Raw genomic sequence first — 20,695 nt, 5'->3', positions numbered from 1 at the left:
TGGAGATCAAGCGCAGAATAACTCACAAGAAAAATGGACAATAACACCGCGATATGAAGGTACTTGGAGCATTCGAGAGAACTGTTCTCCGCAAGATCTTTAAAGCCGTCCGCGTGAGTGAGGAATACCGAAGAAGATGGAGTCATGAACGTAATGAGTTCTACGAGGACATGGATTATGGTATTTAGCGTATAAAAATCGAACGAATTCACTGGTTAGGCCATTTCGCACGTGTAGAAGTCAATGCTCCAATTTTGTGTTCTCAGCCCTGACTGATCTACGGTAGTAGTGCCGAAGAAGAAGAAGAAGAACATCTGAAGATACTTGTTTTAAATGCGTTTCAGAATCAAATAATTTATCATTCGGGCTCAAAAAGTTCATTGTTTCCGAATTTAGCGTGGCATTTCCAGCATTCAGCATAATTATAAACCGGAATGGATGACAAATGATAATTGATCTGAAGCTTTAAAAAATATGGAACCATCTAATGACGAAGTTATGCCAATTCAATGTATATATTATCAAATCGCTAAGCTTAATGGACATAAGGCATTAAAGTCATTAAAATACACCTGCTTAAAATTTCAAGATTGTCTTATAACTTCGCGTACGAACATTACTCACCTGAAGTGCTCAAGAACCACGGCAGTGCGCAAGGCTAAGCATCCTTCATGTGACCTTAGTACATAGTAGCGTTTGCCACCAGAAATGGCAGTCGCTTCATGCAACATTCAAGTTAATTGGCAAATTGCTGCAACATCTTGTGGCGGCGCCAGCAACTGCCACGAAAGTCAAGGCAGCGCAAAAGTGCGCAACGAGTCGGAAAGACTAACGACACTAATATGGCTTGTGCCGTTATGAAGAGGTGGCATGCAGATTTGTAGAGCAGCTAGATAACTAAGCATACACCTGTTTTGGGTCAAGGTAAATGCCGTGATTTCCGGCGTGCTGTGCTAAACAACAACAAGAACATAGAGCAAAACTAAGTTGAGAAACTACCGCTACCCACGCACCAAAGCAACCGCAGCAAAACCAAAATTTAACTTTGTACCAATGAACTAACGTGTGGGCGAGCCTGCTAACTAATAGACAAACAGTAACGGTAAATTTCAGTAATTGGATGCAATTCAAGAGTTGCTGTGCAACCAAAGAAGCCCACACACAGCCACGAAACTAAATATACTCGTGTGCATACCGGACGCACAGAGTTGCATTGGGTTTATTGCCATGCTTCTACACCAATTTGTACTTATGTAGGAATGTAATCACAATTACGCTCGTATTACCACACATACAGGTTACAGTAATGAGGTTGAGCTTGCTCAGATTTTCTCTCCAACTAGCCACGATTTGCTGCAACACTTGGCAGCTCTGGTTCGTGAGTAAACTCGAACTCGAAGTAAGTAGGTTTAAGGATTGAAGGCAACTACTGCAAGAATCTTGATTAATTAACACTTTTTGTTTGGCAGTTCACTGCATTTCCGCACATTAGCAAAAGGTAATTGTGGGGCAACGTCACTACTTTGTGGAAAAAATCTAAATTTACAACGGTGTGCATTGCTAACATAAGGGTTATGGGGCAAAATCTAGAATATTTTAAGAAATCCCTTTACTAGAGCTTCCACTGAGGGAACTGTCACGGCTTTCATGCGTGATGTCATTTGTTTAATAGCGGATCCAAACTCCTATATACTCAGAATCAAATTGTATGTAAATTGCCGCTGTATCATATTTTTGTAGTCATTTCGAGGTTCCCTACTTTTTTTAAGAAAAAACACAGAAAATTCAAATTCAATGGGGAATATTTATTATCATTCGAAAGAAAATTCTTTGGCCCTGACTTTTAAATATTATCTCTTTCAAATGTTGGCCGTGGCTACGTCTCAGATGGTCCATACATTGAGTCAAATTTTCGATTACTTTTCGAGGATTTCAACTGGTAACCGGCGAATGATACGCGTGATGTTTTGCGCTAAGGCCTGAATCGAAGCGAGATTGTCCGCATAAACTTTAGACTTAACATATTCCCATAGGAAAAAGCTAAATGGTGTGATAACACACGACCTTGGTGGCCAATCGATCGGCCCAAAGCATGAATTAATAAATCCACTGATTGATGTGATGTGTGCGAATGTCTTGTTGTCTCATCAATTAGTCGGTTATCATGGCGAGATGCCATCACTTGAGCCAGAAATGGAGCTAATCGCTGAACAGAATTTGAAAACTTCGGATCTTTTTGGAACTTTTCAAAAGCCCATAGAGCGAAGCGACGGCTGCTTTATTTTCTTCACTGCGCGCTAGACGTGGTCTATTCTTTCGAATATTGTCCAGTAATGATTGCTGAGTCTCAAGATGGGTGATACTGTTGCGAATAGTACCCTCAGTAAGCCGATTATATTGACCATAAGCGAGCGACACACATTCTTTACAGAATCCATGATGAAATGCCAAACAATTCTGAGCAAAAATTACAACAGCTTGACAGATCTGTCTAAAATAAGCTTTTGAAAAATATACCTCTACTTGGATCACCCGATAAATACACCATCTGTCGGACTATTGCGTCGTGACATTTTTATTTTATACCAGTTATTCGTTCGATTTACCACTCTCCATGGATCCATTTTTTAGTTCGCCCTTGTTCCGTATTTATTAAAAAAAAAAACAGTTTTCTCGCAAATACAGCCTAACCAGAGAGCATCTAAGGAAAACCCCCGCAAATATTCTAGTTAAACTTTTCAATGCAATATTGTTTTCTCCATAAACAAAAAATAACGGTCGAACTGTGTAGAAATGCGCGTAACAGCACATTTACGTCACAAAACAAAGTTCGCCTCTATAAAAGCGAGGGTGCCAAATAACTTGTTATTGTTTCCCACGTTTTGCAGCAACGCCGGTGCCACAGTGATCACAACTCAAACCCCTAAGGCAAAGTTTTGAAAATTTCAAATGGCAATTTAGTGGCAATAACTTTTCCTTGAAGCTGGCAAGACTTTTTATTTTTCAATCGCACCTGCGAACGCAACCCAGTAAGTCCCAACTTTGCAGATGTAGACTTTAACGGGTTCAATATCAGAACTGAAATTCAAGGAAAATTCGCTCTTGCAAAGGAGTTTTACTTTGGACTGAGCAATCGGGAGATAATATCACTCTCAATGAAAACGATATGCCTTAAGTCGTTCAGCAGAACTGCCTAAAACGCAAAGCCTAGATGATGACCTTTGTGTCGCCATGAAGATTTGAAAAAGATTCATAAATCTTTAAAGAATTATAAACTTGAATTAAGGCCGACTCTGTTATTTTGGTAATGTGTAATACGGTATCAACTGGTTGTACCATAGGTGGAGGAATGCTATTCCTGATTAACGAGGGCTTTTTCTTTCTTTTAACCACATTGTTTACATTCACTTTGGTGCAAACGGCATTTGGTTTGGCCATTTCATATGCTTGCTTGGTTGTGAATATTGCGACGATAGAAGTCGGTACAAAAAAGAATAACCGGAACAATTGTGGAGTCGAGTCCAATATTCACGCTAGTTGCGTCGCAATATTGCTTTCAATGTTGGGATACAACTTGCATAGAAGCACATACACCTAAATATTTGTTTACATTCCTTGGCTGAAGGGAATCACAATTAGGATGGTTGAACGTTGCAAGCGTTTCTAGGTGCTCATTAATTAAAACTTGTGGTAAAAGTTAAAATGAAAACATTAATGAGAACTGGATCAGTTTTAAGGAATCACAACGAAAGTACCGTGAGACTGCTATTTAGCTCGGAGCCATGTGAGCCAATTGTTCAAGAGATACAGTTTTTGAATTCGACGTCTTGAGATTTTGAGACTGTGTGGAAACTGTATGTATGTAAATTCTGGTCATCAGGCAATTCGCTATCTCAAATAAATTTCAATATTACTATGGATCAATGCTGACAGAAAGCGTAAGTTTAATGGTCATCTAGTTTATTTAACTGGAAGTCCAGAAACAAGCTATTTCGACAGGGTCGCACCATATGGAGGGGGATGTTAAATGAGCCGGCTTCGTTGGGTATGAAAAGAGATGGTTAGTGTCTTGCGTAGACTCACTGCATATAGGACATATATTCGATCGTTGTATGTAATAGTTGGAGGTTTGACTCCAAGTACGCCATGAAGGTGTAAATAACTCCACTGTAAATGGCGTTTAAAACATGTATGAAGCTGTCTGCGTCCGAAGTCTGGTCGGTGTATTGTTCGATGACGTCGAAGTACTGTAGGAATGAGCTCTTGATGCAACGTGAGGCGGTTTTGCTTTAAGCCGATGAGTACGAAGAGGTTTCGACGAAAATATCCCAGTAGAAACTGATGAAAGGAGTTCATTATGCTTCTTGACTGGGAGCATAGTGGCCATGTTGTATACTTATAGAGACATCATGTACTCAGTAGACATGTAGTGACAATTCACAGTGCAGTTTTCTGAAATGTCTGTTCCTTTTCCCAGTGCTACTGGTTAGCGACTTGAAAATTTTATTGCGGCGGTGTGAAGTAATGCAGACTCACAATTGTAACAATCAAAATTCTGGGGTTGCTGACGGTCGGAAATGGAATTTCATCGTCATTAATCTTAAGGTTTAGTCTGTACTCCTACGTCCAGTTGTTATATATGTAGGAAAGATTGGAAGAGATTTTTATTTGCTAATTTTTGAAGATAAGCGCTTTATTGTTTTATATATTTCAAAAAATTGCTTTAAGCTAAATCTTACTAACTAAAAATTATTCAAATTTACAACTAATTACAGCCATGTAGTTTAAAACATTTGTGGCACAATATTGCAAAAGCTGATTCATCAATAAGTAATTAACTTTTATCCAATTTCCTATCAACTTTTTCAAAAACACTGGTCATTAAAGTTAATGTCTGATCTAATTTGCTAATTAAATTTATTTGATTTGTGTATAACGCCTCTTCTCTTTCCCTACGTGCTTCTAAAGTATTTAATATGATACTACAAATGTCAGTATAATTCATATTCGGCGCTTTCGTTTTCATGTTCTTTTTGTGCGTTTTGTGAGGAAATGAGGTAGATCTCGATGAGCTCGAAGTACAGGAATCGTTGTCCGCGCTTTTATCATCAACATTCTGTTCTGCTTTTATTTCGGAGACCTGGTGCAGTATAGTTGTTGACTATCATTAAAAATCAATAAATATATATATATATATGTCAAAATTCATTAATTACCACAGAAATCTCAGTACGTTTGTTATAACTTGCGGAAGTAATTATATTTCTTCCAGTTTGCTTTTGATACCTACGTAAATGAGAGCGGACCTGACTTTTCCAATGTGCTAGGGTCTATAAAAAAGAAAAGAATAATGATTTGGCTTTTGTATTATTTAATTGAATTATTTATTTATAGATCCTGAAATGAGATAACCTGAATGGTTACTTACTTCCTTCCACATCTTCACACTTTGCGTGGGACCTTGCATCTCGTTAAGACGTTCCACTAACTGCGTCCATAATTCATGTGTTTGTGAAGTATCACTTTTATTGCAGCTCTCGGTTTTGACACCAGTTAATTTAGGGTGTTGTTTACAGAACAGCATGTAACATTGCATCTGCTGCTTGGTAATTCGCTCTAATTTTTCCCTAATAATAAGAAGAAAAGAGTCAGCCTTCTAAAGTCTATTAATATAAAGTTAGGCACTTACCTTTTTGCTGGCGACATATTTGATATATATAGAATTCAACGGTATCAACTTTATGTTATAAAATATCAATGCTGATTATAGAAATTTAGTATTTTACTCCATTTTATTATTTGCAATTTATTAATATAGCAAGCAAAGTTTACATTTTTTTAAGAAACATGCAACAGTTTTATTGGAATGTAAACAATGTAAACAGCTGTTGCATCATATTAAATAACAACAGCCGTGCTTGCCAACAACTTTAATTAATTTTTTATTTTGAGTAATTAATAAATTCAAATTACATATATGTATACAAATGATTAGTTCAATTTTTATAAATTATAAAATAGTTTTTTAAGATTATTTAATACGACTTGGACACATTTTTGTGTGGTTGTTATGTTCTACGGCCAATCGATAGATTAATTAATCGATAATTAATGGCTCTCACGACAAACACAATTTATACCTGGATATATTTTCAAAGAGCTACAATCGGTGGTAAGCGGTGTCTTTCGTGCTATAAAAATGTAATTCTCTTAACAAGTTAGTATATCTTTAATGTTAATAATGAAAATAGAGTGAAGTCATAAAATTCTTATTAGAAATGGTTTGAAACATTGTTAAATCACTTTTAAAACATATATACTTAAATCACTATATGCATTTGTTTAAAAGTCGAGCATTGCGCGTTCAAAATATAAATCTTCAAAGATATAATTACACTTAACTAAATCAACATTTCAAGTTTTTTAATTTCATGTGAAATTAATAAGGGTATTCGTTTAAACGTGTAAAAGCCCCGTAAACCTCTTAAACCGTGTATATTTACGAATGCGTAAAAATCTGGCAGCAACTTATATGGAAATTCATTTAAACACATTACGCACCAATGTCAGTGTGTAAAGAACACTTGTAAATTTACGATATTGCAAAAGCAACCCTACCAAACGACCAGCTGATGAATATTATTGTGAAAATTAAAATGGAAAAGGTAAGAATGAAACTCGGAACATAAATTTTATTTAATTGTTGCAATTGTTTTATATTTCAGGATAAAAAGTTAAAGCAAAAGCGTCTACGGCTGAAACCGTCCCATCGCTGGACAGAGTCGCAGTCCCTGCAGCTGTTGCAAGCAGTATCCGACGCAATTAAAGATAGTCCAGAATCTTTTGAGGTAAGGGTTTTAGAAAAGTGAAAATGTTTAGGTACATATGTTTGTTTTAACACGAATTTACGCATATCTTCCAGAAACCGACCTCCCAAAGGTTTTACGAAAAATTGCAGCAAAATACACCGGCACTTCAATCTGTCGTTTGCGTAGCTATGAAAAGCAAAATGAGGTATCTCAAAGCGTTGTACGTTGCCGCGGCAGCCTGGAAAAACAAAACTGGGTCTGGACTACTCGCTAATGGTGACGAGTCAAGCGTATCAGCGCATGTCAACAAAATTTGTCCCAACTTTGACTTACTGGAAGTTATCTTCGGGCAACGCAAAAATGTAAATCCCGGAGTAATTTTTGAAAGCACTGACAGCATTGAAGTACTGGCTGATTCCCCTTGTGCTGATAGTTCGTTCCCGTTCAATAAATTGATTTTTATTCAGGAGAAAAGGTTGGAATTAGAAGTTAAGAAAATAGAATTAGAAAAAGAAAAGAATGAGGTCGAGTTGAAAAGAATTGAACTGAATAATCAATTAGAAATGAAAAGAATTGAAACTGAATCAGAAAAAGAAACCAAACTGGAAATTGAAAAACTGAAACTTGCTAGTGAAGAACGCATTAAAATGTTTGAAATAGAGTTAAAGTTAAAATCAAAATAAATGTGAAACTTTAAGAGATTTCACATGGTACTTTTTTCGCAAATTTAAAAGATCTCATAGCAAAATACATGTATATTTGAATGTAACTAAATGTTAATAGGCACAGAAGCACTTTTTATTTTTCTGTAAATAAAAGCATATATTAATGGATTTTAAAGATATGTAAACATGAGTTTCAATACTTTATTTTTAAGTTTCCATTAGTGATAACAATGAAAGGCGCTTAGATGCACCTTCAACTGTTGGTAAGTTTTGATCCCCAGGCTCGTCGACTTCACTGTTTTCACTAATGCTTTCTTCGTCAACATCAAAACCACCGTCGTTTTCTTTTAATATAATATTGTGCAATATCGCACAAACTAATATCCACCGGCATGCAAACTTTACCGAATTATCACTCTTTATTTGAATTTTGAGTTCTTTCAAGCTATTAAAACGTTCTTTCAATAAACCAAAGCAATGCTCAATTCTTATTCGGTACTGGCTGAACGTTCTGTTGAACAGAATTCGTTGATTCAAGGTGCCTTCCGTTGCGTTTATTCTAAAAGGAGTAATAAGGGTCGAAGTTAATTTATATGCACTGTCTGCAGCTAACCACTCTGATCCTGTTAGCATTTCAGTGGCGTTTGTGGATAGCTCGCAATTGTTGTATATCCTAGCGTCGTGAACACTACCGGGATACCCCAATACCATATGACGAATTACTAGTTTGTGGTCACACACACATTGAGCCTTAAGTGAATATATATATATATATATATATATTTGGCGTAGGAACCGCTTTAAGCGATTATAGCCGAATCCACCAGAGCGCGCCACTCATTCCTCCTTTTTGCTTTTTGGCGCCAATTGGAAACACCAAGTGAAGCCAGGTCACTTTGCACTTGGTCTTTCCACCGGAGTGGAGGTCGTCCTCTTCCGCGGCTTCCTCCAGCGGGTACTGCATCGAATACTTTCAGAGCTGGAGTGTTTTCTTCCATCCGTACAACATGACCTAGCCAGCGTAGCCGCTGTCTTTTTATTCGCTGAACTATGTCAATGTCGTCGTATAAATCGTACAGCTCATCGTTCCATCGCCTGCGGTATTCGCCGTTGCCAATGTTTAGAGGACCAAAAATCTTGCGCAAAACCTTTCTCTCGAAAACCCCAAGAGTCGTCTCATCGGATGTTGTCATCGTCCACGCTTCAGCGCCATACATCAGGACGGGAATAATGAGCGACTTATAGAGTTTGATTTTGGTTCGTCGAGAGAGGACTTTACTTTTCAATTGCCTACTCAGTCCAAAGTAGCACCTGTTGGCAAGAGTGATTCTGCGTTGGATTTCAAGGCTGACATTGTTGGTGTTGTTAATGCTGGTTCCCAGAATATATATAAATATATATGCTTGCGAGAAAAATATGCTTCGCAATCTACAGTGGGTTTTTCCGCCAATTTTATCTCCGTTCCATCTACGTAGCCAACACAATGTGGTAGCTCACTGAGTGTTTGAACAACTAAAGCTCTACGCTCTACAGGGTCCGGCCAAAACAGAAACTGAGTTTTCCTTTTAATAATTGCATCAAATACCCTGTTGGTCATGACCTATTGAGAAATTTAAAATACAGCTGAAACACAAATTTTAACCGATACATATGTAAATAGCTCAAATGTATTACTCCACCATCGCTAATACCAAACAAACTAGCAATTTTAGTAATTGTTGCTCCTTCTCCACATGAACCCAGTCGGTACATTACTACAGCAAATTGAATTTAGATAGGAAACTATTTACATGAACGTGGACCATTGAACACTTCGTCATCCTTTATCAGATCAATGATAAAATCAAATGTGGTTTTGCTGACTCGCACAATTTCTCGAAACCTGTTTTCATCCAAATGCGGTAATACATCTATTAAAAAGTTGGGTGATTTTGGGACAGAATGATGAACAAATGTAGATCCATATCTAAAATATGCAGCAGCTGCCAATGCAAAGCTAAAGTCTTCCATAATTTCATCTTCCTTTTTGCGTTGGATTTCTGAAATCATTTATATATTTATGTATATATGCGCCTTTAAAAAATGTAGCATTGACGCAAAACAATTACCGTCATGTTTTCCAAACAGCTCCAACATTAACAAATCAAATACTAGTGATTTTTCGCAAAGTTGAATAAATTTTGCTTTTTCGCTAACTTTCGGCATTTTAATATTTTGACACCCAAACAGCTGTTTAATACATAAATAAGTGGCATTTACACAAAGAATTTGAAGTGCGTTCATGTAACACACTGCGTATTTGCATAAATTTATGCGATGGGTAACATTACACGTTTAAACGAATACCCTTAATATAAAAATATTCCTCACACAGCCCATGCAACTCTGTTGGAACTTTCGTTCATTTATTTGTTTTGGTTGAGTTTTGCAGAAGAAGCATGTGCGGTAGGGTTTCTTCGTCAAATGCTCAATATTTCTTTTGGCTAATTAAGTTTATTATATAATTTGTTGACAATTAAATGGATTTATTATTATTATCGGCGGTCAGGAAGGGCTTTTTTAAGCTTTCATGCCTCTATGATGTTAAAATGCCCTGAATTCTAAAAAATTTATCTCCACAATTTGGCGCGCATGCAACCCTTCGGTGGCTATTATCCAATCAGCTGTACGCTAGTAAGAATTTTCGTTTAGTTGGCTTTATTTGCAATTTTTGTTTTGTTGCTGCCTTTTCAATCGAACCTCAGCAAGTAGCATGTAAAACGCGTATGACTTGTGACAGCATTGTGTGGTGATAAAGAAAATTTTGTGGTTGCGCATGTGAAATTTCATTGCGTTACGTATGCATATTTCACGAATAACTTTCTGTGCATTGGGTTTTCTTTCGAAATTTGAATTTGAATTGCATGTAAAAAATAGCGGAAGTAGTACAGCGCAACGGACATTGTGCATTGCAGCGGATGCATTTAAAACAAAACCAGGTAAGTGAAACAATGTAATAGCTATACTTTAAAACTAAATTTTTTGCGATTAAATTTATTAGATTGCGAGCTAAGAAATGAATGAAATGCTGCAAACTGGCGGAACCGCCAACGGAACTGCAATAATGATGTCCCAGTTGGCGGCCACAGCGGGGTCACAACCACCAGCTCAGACTACCACCGCCGCACAACCAAGAAGCCAGCAACGCATTGCAGAACCATTGCATATACAACGATTGGAGGCGGCTTTAAATATGCGACCTTTTATGGAATATGCAAGAAAGGTTTTGTCACAACCGCTCAGTAGCGGTGATGACTCAAACGCTACAGAAGACGACGAACCGCAAGGGGTTGACGATACTGATAACTCTGATGAAGAGGCTGGGGGTACACGAAAGAAGCGGAACCGGCGACTAGGTACCAAAGAAGGTATTTTAGCACAAAACACTGATATATGTTGCAAAGAAGAAATAATGATTATGAATTTTAGAACGCCAAAGTGTCAAAATGCAATTATTAAACTTCAGTGACCTTACAAATGATAGGGAATGGTTATACGATGTGCTGCTTAGCGATACTGATACTGAAACCGAAATAAGTGACGAAGATGACTATGTAAAGGAATTACTCAAAACACATATATTTGAACAGAGACACCGCGAAAACTTTTACAAGAAGGCGACAGTAAGAAATCAATTATATATTTTTATAATTTGCATATCTTCTCACCAGCAACATTTATTTATAGAATACTCAATACGCTTACTACGGTGCTGGTATGCTCTCTAATCATGACATGTTTCCCGAACATCAACAATCTATAATGGGCGTGCGTAGACGTAGGCGGCGCACTAAGAAAGAGAAGCCCATCAAGCCGCCCAAGTTGCCGAAAGAGCCTAAAGTGCGCAAACCACGTAAACCGAAAGTCGAACAACCTGAGCCCGGTGAAATACCACCGTCCGAATTGAATAATTACGCCTTTGGCGACACATCAGCAGTTAATGATGAAGATGACAATATAACCGATGATATGGATAGCACTTTAGATGCCAACTTATCGCTGCTACCGCCAAGTGGAGTGCCACACAGCGGGCGCGGACGGCGTCGCAAGAGTCAGCAAGCACGTACACCCGAGGTGATGGCAGCGCGTCGACGCCGCGTTTGGCAATTGATGGCCAAAAAGGAACTTGGACGATGTCAACGCGGCAAGGCCAACAATCATAAGGAGGTGTTGCAAAATTGCAAACGTGTGGCCACTATGTGCTCGAAGGTGGTGAGACAACGCGCTATGGTTTCACAAAAAGTCATGAAGGAGACTGTGTGGCGCGCCAAACGTCTCACGCGCGAAATGATGGGCTACTGGAAGCGCTACGAGCGTGTAGAACGCGACACGCGGCGACGCATGGAACGTGAGGCGGAGGAGCAGCGCAAAATGGATGTCGAAATCATAGAGGCGAAGCGACAGCAACGAAAACTAAATTTCCTCATTACACAAACAGAGCTTTACGCGCATTTTATGTCGAAGAAGTTGGGCCAGGGCACCGAAGAGGAGCAGCTGCGTATACTAAATCAATTGGATGAGGAGATCAATCCGCGTTTAGCCGCTTACGATGGCTACGATGCTGATCACTACAAATCGTTGGCGCAAAAAAACGCCGAACTTGCTTTCTCCACCGACCGCGACAAGACGCGACGTTTCGATGTGGCGGCGCACTTGAAGCAGGAGCATGAGGCTGCAGCTATCAAAAAAGAAGAGGATGATGATGATGCTGAGTCGCTCTTGCCAGTGATGCCAGCGAAGGCAGATGTGCCGCAACCGAAAATGTTCAAGGGCACACTCAAGACCTATCAGATTAAGGGTGCGTATTTCATGCGTTTTTTTTTCTTATAAGAAATAATAATATTGATATTCAACCATTTATAGGTGTAACATGGCTCGCAAATCTGTATGATCAGGGCATCAGCGGCATACTCGCCGACGAGATGGGTCTGGGCAAAACTGTGCAATCGATTGCATTTCTATGTCATGTGGCCGAGCATTATGGTGTTTGGGGTCCATTTCTAATAATCTCACCTGCCTCTACGCTGCACAACTGGCAGCAGGAGATGCAACGTTTCGTGCCTGACTTCAATGTCGTACCCTATTGGGGTTCGCCGAATGAGCGCAAAATTTTGCGTCAATTTTGGGAACAAAAGGATCTGCACACGCGTGATGCCAGCTTTCATGTGGTCATCACCTCGTATCAACTGATTGTTTCCGATTACAAATACTTCAATCGCATCAAGTGGCAGTACATGGTGTTGGATGAGGCACAGGCCATAAAGAGCGCTTCCTCCATGCGTTGGAAACTGCTGCTCGGCTTCAATTGCCGTAATCGACTCCTGCTCAGTGGCACGCCCATACAAAACAGCATGGCCGAGTTGTGGGCACTCTTGCATTTCATTATGCCCACACTATTCGACTCGCACGACGAATTCAATGAGTGGTTCTCCAAGGATATCGAATCGCATGCGGAGAATAAAACGGGCATCGATGAGAAGCAAATCTCACGTCTACATATGATACTCAAACCGTTCATGTTGCGACGCATCAAAAAGGATGTGGAGAATGAGCTTTCCGATAAGATTGAGATTATGGTCTATTGTCCGTTGACCATACGCCAGAAACTGCTCTACATGGCGTTGAAGAAGAAAATACGCATCGAGGATTTATTGCACTTCACAGGCGGTGGCGCGGGTAGCGCCGGTGATGGGCATCATTTCGATAAGAATTTCACATCGAATCTCATGAACCTGGTGATGCAGTTCCGGAAGGTGTGCAATCATCCGGAACTCTTCGAGCGACGCGACGCCAAAAGCCCGTTTGCTATGCGCTGCGAGGAGTATGTGCTGCCGCGTTTGGTTTACGGCGAGTGTTTGCTGCAGCGCGCCATGCCCAGCAAGCGGCATTTGCTCTACAATAGGTGGGTGGTATGACCTCTCTCTCTAATCAATTTTATTTTACCATTATTTATTTATCTTCCCAGTTACTCCATCTTTAAGGCGGCCTACTTGCATAAAACGCTCTTCAGTGAACCGCTTGCCGTTAAAGCTGGAAAGTCCAATGAGCAGTATGCGCGCTATGTGGACTTGAACGCCAGCGATAGTTCCTGCTTTAGTTTCACGCGCTTATGCGACCTCTCACCGCGCGATATGGAGGATGTTACCATCAACGGATTGATTAGCTAGTAAGTGCGCACATTTTTCCCCACACCCCTTTATTAATTCCCCACATTTCAGCATACTACACTATCGCCGTCGTCTGTTGCAATACGATTTGCTGGCTTACCGTCGTCAATGGTGGCCTCATTATAAATCCACTCGCTTTCAGCTACTAGAGCCGTTGCTGGAGAATCCGTTACAGCCTAGCTTTATGCTACAGCAAAGTGTTTTACGTAATTTCCTCTTCACTGGCGTGGTGAGTATTTGAACAGTTATATTTTTCGAGTGAATAAAACAGTTACTTAACTCTAAAAACCAACAGACCAGCCGAGAGAGCACCGTTTATTCTTTCGGCAGTTATAAAACGATGAATATACAGGAGACGATCGAACATCGCGTTATCCGCAGCAAATATATTGGTGATTCGAAGCTAACAGCAGCGCACTTGCACGATAGTTTAAGCGAAGATTTAGATATAAAAGCCGAATATGATTTGGAGAGCAGCGTAGAGGTGCCCAGCAAATCACACAAATGCACATCGAAGCACAAAGCTGATGTGAGTGCCAACGCCAAGTTGCTGCCTGAATTTCGGCATGTGCCACGCACGCCCACCGTATACCAGTGTGAAGCGCTCGAAATGCCGCGCTTTTTGTACGGACTCGGTCAACGCGTGCAGGCGGTTAAACGAAACTTATAGTACGTAAAAATCTCGAATCCATCCAAATCTCTAATATATCCAGTGTACCAAAATAATAATAACTTTATATAATTTCTTGCAGCTGTGAAAGCCGCGACGCTGCTTGGTCACAAATACGCCATCTGCAGTGCGAGAACTCAGTCGGTTTGGAGTTGGTTAACACTGCGCTGGATCTGTGTCGTCCGCGCTATGGCTGGTCTTCGATTGTTGTGCCCGATAAGCAAACGCTCGTGTCCGATGCCGGCAAATTAGCTGTGCTGGACAGTTTGTTGACACGCCTCAAGGCGCAGGGTCACCGTGTGCTTATCTACTCACAAATGACGAAAATGATTGATTTATTAGAGGTACGTAGCGGCTTAACTACTGCTAATGGTTATGTCATATAAGACGCTGTTCTTTTAGGAGTACATGTGGCATCGCAAGCATCGCTATATGCGCTTGGATGGTTCGAGCAAAATCTCAGCGCGTCGTGATATGGTGGCCGATTTCCAGACAAGGGAGGATATTTTTGTTTTTCTGCTTTCGACACGCGCCGGTGGTTTGGGTATTAATCTAACGGCTGCGGATACGGTGAGTGAAATTTTATTTTTTAATCGGTGTCGGCTTTATTGGTTTTCTGGGGTTATGTCAAAACCCTGATCTGAATAGACCTCTGATTCGGATTAAGCGACCCCAAAAACATAAGGTACACGTAGTTAGATCTCCGGGGCATAACAAACATTTTTTTGTGTGGCTGTGTTATTATATTGTACGACGTACTGCAAGAATGTCTTCCTGTGTCCTAGGAAGTGGTTCCGCATCTCAATAGTTCCAGGCAACCAGCAGGTTTCGGAGTTTCGAACCGGTCGGTCAATTGCCTTCGTTTTCGTGCTTTTATCCTACTGATAGCATTAAGAGCCTATACTTTGGTAGTTCTTATTAGAGCGGCAGAAAACAGTCCTTAAATCATTTCGAAGATTTCTGCTGACTTGACGTTCTACCTTAATAGACCTCACTGTCAGTATAAATTGTCGGCTAAAATAGCCGAAGAGGCATAACCATCAAAATTAAACTCATTCTTTGGTGTTGGTCGGACTATTTGATTAATATATCTCTCCAAAAATGGGTTGGCAACCATAATTCTTACAATTAAAACAATTTCGAAAATTATAAGTATATTCCATTTTTTTTATTAAATGTTCAAACTTTTCGAACCAAATACAACAAAATGAAATTTTGTTATTGTCAAAATGTGTTTACGATTGCCTTAAACATAATTTATTTACACCAAATCAAACCATATTAGTCAAAATTCCCGTTAAAATGCGTTCTATTCGAATGGCAAGTAAAGAATCCGAACGCTGTAAAGACCAACCAACCACAAGTCGACGCTTTTCGCCCGAATGCCCCGTTGAGGTGCCTAAGAACACAAAGAAACCACACAAATTCTTACCCTTGGTAAGGAGCGTGCCATTAGCACCGCTACACTGCCGTTTGGCACACAAGTTGCGGCTTGCCATCTACGAAGGCAACTCGGCAAATCCCCGTGAGAATACATTTTTGAAGACCGCAATTCGCCGTGTCACCGAGCAGGGTCTCTCTGCAAATGAAGCACAGCAAATTATCAATACTTACGCCGATACGCGCAGCACACTACACCGTCAGCTCTTGCAAATACGCTGCAACCGTAAGATCTTTCTCATCTGCACACTACGCTCGGTGATTTCCGGCGAATTGAGGTCACGCCTGTTGCCGCTGCTGCGTAACTATAATGCCAGCTACGTGCATATCATGCACAACTTCTTCAGCAACGCCATCATTGAGGCGATCATCTCGCTGCAGACCTCGTTGGATTTCAGCGATCTCGAGGGTTCGATAGCACGTGACGCGTACGCTTGTAAAGCGCAAAGCATCGAAATGGTCGACTACGAGACGGGCGCTGTTAACTTCAAATGCGAACCGTCCGAATTGGAAACGGTGCTGAAGGCAGTCACAGACAAGGGCTATACGGTGCTGCATACTGACTACAGTTTCAAGGCGAAGAGATACATAAAGCTGAATGAACGCGAACGTGAGGAGTATAAAAAGTTTCGCGCCAAATTGTCGAAAATCAACGACTTCGATATGTTTTTCGATAATGTAGCGGGGGAGAAGAACGTGGATGAGGTTGAGTCGGACGTTATAAGCGCCGATGCGTTAGTTGAGACGGTGTAGTTTGCTTCTTCTGGCTACTGCTGGGGCCTAGTCGGGTTTTATTTGCTGTTGTTTAACTAAATTTTCGCGAATGTAAATCTTTTTCCATTTTCTCTCTCCAAATGCAGTTTGTTTTATCAAGCACAGTGTATCATAAACACATATTTACTTCTAAAATTTTACGTAGAAAACATTTCGAGAAAATTCAATTTTGACAATGAAATTATTTTTTTGAAATAGACTATAAAAGAAATATTATTTAGAAGTCCAACTTTATTTAATTGGTATTTTGAGGAGAAAATATGAAATAGTAGCTCTTATCGGATAAGTACTAAAAGGAGAATAAAATAAAATATATTGTAATGATAAGAAAGGGCTACAAATATGTATTCGCATTTTTTGTTTACATCCGATTTTTCAAAAATGTGATTATGTGTTATAACTCCTCCAATAAGTCACAAAAGACACAAATTTTGGGAAACATTTACTCATTACATATATATGGTGGACGGGAAAAATTATCAAAATCGAATATCTATAACTTGTATCTTCAATACAACCGATTTTTCAAAAATGTGATTTTGTGTCGTAACTCCTCCAATTACATCACAAAATTTGTATTAATTTAATCAACTGAGGAACAAACCCAATTATCTTTTTTGGCAGTAGTTGCTGAGATTCTGAATATTTGTCCTTCGATATCAGTTATTGTAAAATAAAAATGGCAATGCCTTATCGAACGCATGAATTATAACTGCATATTTAATATTTATGAATATACTAAATCGAAAGAAAACCCAGCACAGTTTTCCAACACACACTTAAATGTGATAAAGATAATCCATTTATATTTCATTCACTCAAAACACAATTGATTTCACAAATCAGAAAGTCACAAATCTTGTCACAACAATGCGTCAGAAATAAATAAATAAATTTTATTGCTATTGATTGCCGTTTGATAATTTGTTTGTTGTTTCTATTCGGTTAACCATTGACGCACCAATTCGGCGAGTTTCTCCTTTGAGGCGCGCATCTCCGGTATATCGGCGCTGCTTATCGAACCGAAATCGGCGCAATGCGATGTCTGTGGCAAGATGGTGGCGCCGTATTCCTCTGTATGGCCGACCGCACTCCATGGATCGAGGCCACCATGAGTTTGGTAAATATTTGACACCTTCGATGAATAGCCGCCGAAATCCACATTGGTCTGTGCAACTTTGGCGTTGATATTCTCATTTGTATACTCATCGCCGAACACGTCTTGACACAGTGTGGTCGAGAGTAGTGGGGGGAATTTGGTGCCGAAAGGTTGTTGACGTGAAGTGGACGATTGATACCAACCGTATTCGTTGCAGGTCTGATAGTACCAAGGACGGCCTAAGGGATTATTATATTTTTATAATTTCATGCTACTACTTCATTATTCTCGCTGTTGATTCATGTGTACGTACTTGCACCCATTGCATAAGTGGAGTCCATGTAATAGCTCAGCGTGTCCTTATAGCTGAGATCAATACACCCTGAGCCGACATAAGTCAAAAGGAATTTCGCAATGGCTGTGACGTCATCCTCCTGTGCAAGCAAATAATCACATAGGTCGGGTACATCATTGCCGCTGGAAAATTCAGTTCACATTATTAATTGCAATAATCACTTTTATAAAACATTTTCTCTTATAATTAACCCGCTGACCCCCAACTCACGTCTGGTACTGTACAATTCCGGAGAAGAGATTCGATATGCTAGAAAATAGCGTCCACACATCCAAATCATTTTCTTCGTCAAAATTATTGCAAATCTTCATCATGGCCTTCACTTCGGCAGCGCGACCATCCACTAACATAGTCTCCAAAGTAGCAATGCCATTTTGTACGCGATTGTAGCACTGTTCGCTGCCCAATTCGCGTAGAGCGCGTCCAACGACCTCTTTGTACTCTATATGGTTAGATACATATTCATTTTGAATAAAAACGAATTTATTAATCGATTTTTAGTACCTTTGAAGTCAACTTTAGCCAAAAGTGGCGCGCTCGAGGCAAAACCACCGGTTAAAAGCTCTGGATACAAGTGTTTGAACCAGACAACCATGGTCGCTGAATATGAGCCGCCAGCCATTATAACCTTGGAGTTCGCCAAGCCCGGATAATTCTCACGTTGATACTTAATGAAGTGGGCCAAATCGGCGAGCGCCTGTTTGACGTGCAAATATTCCAAGTTCTCCACAGTGATGTCACTGAAAGAATTACAAAAGCGAATATTTTTTGATTAGCACTAGGGTATGAGCCGTCACTCACCTCGTTGGACGACTTTGACCGTAGTAACGGTGCTCGGTGTAGAAAAGTATGCCGTTATGCTCCTTTGCCAAATCGACAAAGTGTCCATTAGTTATGCGGCCAGGTGAAATGGTCCACTCTCCTCCCACGTAAATGAATATCGGTCCACCCTCCTTGAAGTAGGCATCGTTCTCCATGTAACGCTACAGAAAGTGCGAAAAGTAATCCACAAAGTTAGATATTTTCCATTATCACTTTTTTCTTTAATTCTTAACCATTTGCCATGTCCTGGTGTTGGACGCATCGAAATGATCCAATTTCTGTTCGATCGTTTCGGTCGTATATCTGGCGCTGCCTGCGCGGTTGACCGAATTGCCCACTGGCGGTTCACGTTGTAAATATTTCAAACTTTGCACATAAAGACTGCCCTTGGCACCGGTCACATTGAAGAAGTTCGCACGCAGTTTTTCCAAATTAAATTTGGCCGTAGTCGTAGACGCGTACAGCGCGACAAGCAACACCAAAACTGTTTGTAGCGACCTCATTTTGTCAAATAACCGCCCTTGGCTAATTAATCCAGCTATAAATACCTTCGGTAGACGTGGCGTATCCACCACTGCGATTATAAATTGGCTATCCCTCGAACGTATTTCGATCATTTTATTGCACCCATTCTGATAAGATGAGGTTGATAATGATGTAGTTGTTAATAATCAGAATTGTTGTTATCATCGGTTATACCCAAATTGATATAGAATGTATCGACAAGAGTGTATCGGTGTTCATTTATGGGTCATGTAAATGTTAAAAATTACTTTTTTATGTAACGATAATCGTTAATCGTTTATACTTTTCGAACTTTGATTCCTAGTCATGCCTCAAATTGTTCACAAATTATCTACAACTCAAACGGTATACTTGTTGGAAGACAACCTACTTCCAGAGCTCTCTATATAAATCCATTAGTTTTGCATTATTTACTCAGGTATTCAGAAAATTCCACCGAATCTTTGATACATTTTTTGTCATTCTCTTATGTTCAGATTTTAGCGAGTTGTTCATTGACTGAGTCAGACTACATTCATGTCTTCGCTCCCATCGAACTTATAACAGATATAGCCGGAGTAATACTGTATACCATATGACGTCATCTATATTATCTGTTTGGGAACCAGCATTGCCGTCAAAACTCAAATAGTTCGTGAAGCTTAATTGAATTTGTTGTTATTGCTGAGCTTAACTCGTGAGTTTTGAGATATTTGTTTTGATACATACTACCCGAGTTGACCGATGAGACATGTTTTAGCAAATTTCAGCTATTCTTTATTCATTCTGTAATCGCGAGTAACGAGTTTCAAGCGATTCCGATGAATCTTGAAAAAAAAAAAACCGACACTGTATTCGAACTCCGTGACCCCGAAAATCTTCTAGTAGCAAAAACGGTGTCCGCAATATTGTTTATCTGAGGATATGTTAAAACCTTGTCCTGTGGGATTAAATGGACCTCGGGTTAAGATTCAGTGATCCCAAAAACACCGAACCAAAATTTTTTTTTGTGTGGTTTGTTAGAGGGTTGCCACCTATTTAAACATATTGAGTAATAAGTAGTTAATAGCCTTTTCGCACAGCCAAATTAATTGATCAATTAAAATTTTTATCGAGAAATCAGTTCTTGGTACATTGACTAATATGAAACGTCAAAAATTAGATTTTTATTATGTAAGCAAAGGCCGTTTAATTGATTAATTAGCTCCTGTACGAAAAGGCTATAAGACTTCAATAAATATGATGATCAAACATAAGATATTGAAGACTTGAGGAAGTTGGAAATTCCTGAAATTAAAATTTTGTTTGTAAAGGTTGTCAATGGTCTACAACTTAATATCGAGCCGATTCT

General features: G+C 39.6%; 5 protein-coding genes and 1 long non-coding RNA gene across 11 annotated transcripts in view; 3 read left to right on the top strand and 3 right to left on the bottom strand.

Annotated features, from left to right (window-relative positions):
* Positions 1 to 4,663: 4,663 nt before the first annotated feature.
* On the bottom strand, positions 4,664 to 5,942 carry Panc/cmk_0 (Bifunctional pantoate ligase/cytidylate kinase). Of its 5 annotated transcripts, XM_054225204.1 has the most exons (5): positions 5,762 to 5,933; positions 5,690 to 5,728; positions 5,429 to 5,627; positions 5,217 to 5,330; positions 4,665 to 5,161 (listed from the first exon to the last, which is right to left on the bottom strand). In XM_054225204.1, exons 2-5 carry the CDS (start codon positions 5,704 to 5,706, stop codon positions 4,835 to 4,837), a joined length of 657 nt encoding a protein of 218 aa, XP_054081179.1. In that variant the 5' UTR covers positions 5,707 to 5,728; positions 5,762 to 5,933; the 3' UTR covers positions 4,665 to 4,834. The 5 variants fall into 5 exon arrangements, with proteins under 5 accessions (XP_011184939.1, XP_054081179.1, XP_011184938.1 ...); XM_011186637.3 differs by having other exon boundaries at positions 4,664 to 5,140; positions 5,690 to 5,938; XM_011186636.3 differs by having other exon boundaries at positions 4,666 to 5,161; positions 5,690 to 5,926.
* Positions 5,943 to 6,437: 495 nt separating this feature from the next.
* Positions 6,438 to 7,653, top strand: LOC128919817 (uncharacterized). Its single transcript, XM_054225197.1, has 3 exons — positions 6,438 to 6,665; positions 6,726 to 6,848; positions 6,923 to 7,653. Exons 1-3 carry the CDS (start codon positions 6,633 to 6,635, stop codon positions 7,490 to 7,492), a joined length of 726 nt encoding a protein of 241 aa, XP_054081172.1. The 5' UTR covers positions 6,438 to 6,632; the 3' UTR covers positions 7,493 to 7,653.
* Positions 7,635 to 9,831, bottom strand: LOC128919825 (uncharacterized). Its single transcript, XR_008469960.1, has 2 exons — positions 9,583 to 9,831; positions 7,635 to 9,513 (listed from the first exon to the last, which is right to left on the bottom strand). It is a non-coding gene; the product is annotated as an uncharacterized LOC128919825 (long non-coding RNA).
* Positions 9,832 to 9,958: 127 nt separating this feature from the next.
* LOC105213659 (chromatin-remodeling ATPase INO80) overlaps positions 9,959 to 20,695 on the top strand; it is a 57,763-nt gene continuing 47,026 nt past the window's right edge. Inside the window, exons 1-10 of one of the 2 annotated variants that reach the window (XM_011186634.3) lie at positions 9,959 to 10,452; positions 10,515 to 10,881; positions 10,943 to 11,136; positions 11,201 to 12,311; positions 12,377 to 13,415; positions 13,479 to 13,679; positions 13,732 to 13,909; positions 13,976 to 14,349; positions 14,433 to 14,694; positions 14,753 to 14,920. In XM_011186634.3, coding sequence (XP_011184936.1) covers positions 10,530 to 10,881; positions 10,943 to 11,136; positions 11,201 to 12,311; positions 12,377 to 13,415; positions 13,479 to 13,679; positions 13,732 to 13,909; positions 13,976 to 14,349; positions 14,433 to 14,694; positions 14,753 to 14,920 — 3,879 coding nt within the window. In that variant the 5' untranslated portion in view covers positions 9,959 to 10,452; positions 10,515 to 10,529. The remainder of the gene's footprint in view (positions 10,453 to 10,514; positions 10,882 to 10,942; positions 11,137 to 11,200; positions 12,312 to 12,376; positions 13,416 to 13,478; positions 13,680 to 13,731; positions 13,910 to 13,975; positions 14,350 to 14,432; positions 14,695 to 14,752; positions 14,921 to 20,695) is intronic. The other variant, XM_011186633.3, reaches the window with a different exon arrangement.
* LOC105213656 (uncharacterized) lies at positions 15,568 to 16,780 on the top strand. The gene has a single exon (XM_011186630.3). The coding sequence runs from the start codon at positions 15,653 to 15,655 to the stop codon at positions 16,541 to 16,543; it is 891 nt and encodes a 296-aa protein (XP_011184932.1). The 5' UTR covers positions 15,568 to 15,652; the 3' UTR covers positions 16,544 to 16,780.
* LOC105213657 (putative serine protease K12H4.7) lies at positions 17,329 to 19,343 on the bottom strand. The gene is made up of 6 exons (XM_011186631.3): positions 19,074 to 19,343; positions 18,820 to 19,001; positions 18,523 to 18,758; positions 18,229 to 18,460; positions 17,977 to 18,140; positions 17,329 to 17,902 (listed from the first exon to the last, which is right to left on the bottom strand). The coding sequence occupies exons 1-6, from the start codon at positions 19,341 to 19,343 to the stop codon at positions 17,502 to 17,504; spliced, it is 1,485 nt and encodes a 494-aa protein (XP_011184933.1). The 3' UTR covers positions 17,329 to 17,501.

The sequence above is a fragment of the Zeugodacus cucurbitae genome, chromosome 2 (assembly GCF_028554725.1).
Source record: "Zeugodacus cucurbitae isolate PBARC_wt_2022May chromosome 2, idZeuCucr1.2, whole genome shotgun sequence".
Taxonomy (NCBI): Eukaryota; Metazoa; Arthropoda; class Insecta; order Diptera; family Tephritidae; genus Zeugodacus; species Zeugodacus cucurbitae.
Note: the sequence above shows the minus strand (reverse complement) of the source record. Positions and strands in the feature narration are given on the sequence as shown.

What these genes read in the sequence shown, in the direction of transcription:
- LOC105213657 (XM_011186631.3), bottom strand. Translation starts at nt 19,343, where the DNA reads ATGAGGTCGCTACAAACAGTTTTGGTGTTGCTTGTCGCGCTGTACGCG. An exon ending in ACACCAGGACATGGCAAATG is followed by an intron (nt 19,002 to 19,073) that starts GTTAAGAATTAA and finishes CACTTTCTGTAG; the next exon opens with CGTTACATGGAGAACGATGC. An exon ending in GGAATTGTACAGTACCAGAC is followed by an intron (nt 18,141 to 18,228) that starts GTGAGTTGGGGG and finishes TGAATTTTCCAG; the next exon opens with CGGCAATGATGTACCCGACC.
- Panc/cmk_0 (XM_054225204.1), bottom strand. An exon ending in GTGTGAAGATGTGGAAGGAA is followed by an intron (nt 5,331 to 5,428) that starts GTAAGTAACCAT and finishes TCTTTTTTATAG; the next exon opens with ACCCTAGCACATTGGAAAAG. An exon ending in AACGTACTGAGATTTCTGTG is followed by an intron (nt 5,162 to 5,216) that starts GTAATTAATGAA and finishes TTTTAATGATAG; the next exon opens with TCAACAACTATACTGCACCA.
- LOC105213656 (XM_011186630.3), top strand. Translation starts at nt 15,653, where the DNA reads ATGCGTTCTATTCGAATGGCAAGTAAAGAATCCGAACGCTGTAAAGAC.
- LOC128919817 (XM_054225197.1), top strand. Translation starts at nt 6,633, where the DNA reads ATGAATATTATTGTGAAAATTAAAATGGAAAAG. An exon ending in TGAAAATTAAAATGGAAAAG is followed by an intron (nt 6,666 to 6,725) that starts GTAAGAATGAAA and finishes TTTATATTTCAG; the next exon opens with GATAAAAAGTTAAAGCAAAA. An exon ending in ATAGTCCAGAATCTTTTGAG is followed by an intron (nt 6,849 to 6,922) that starts GTAAGGGTTTTA and finishes CATATCTTCCAG; the next exon opens with AAACCGACCTCCCAAAGGTT.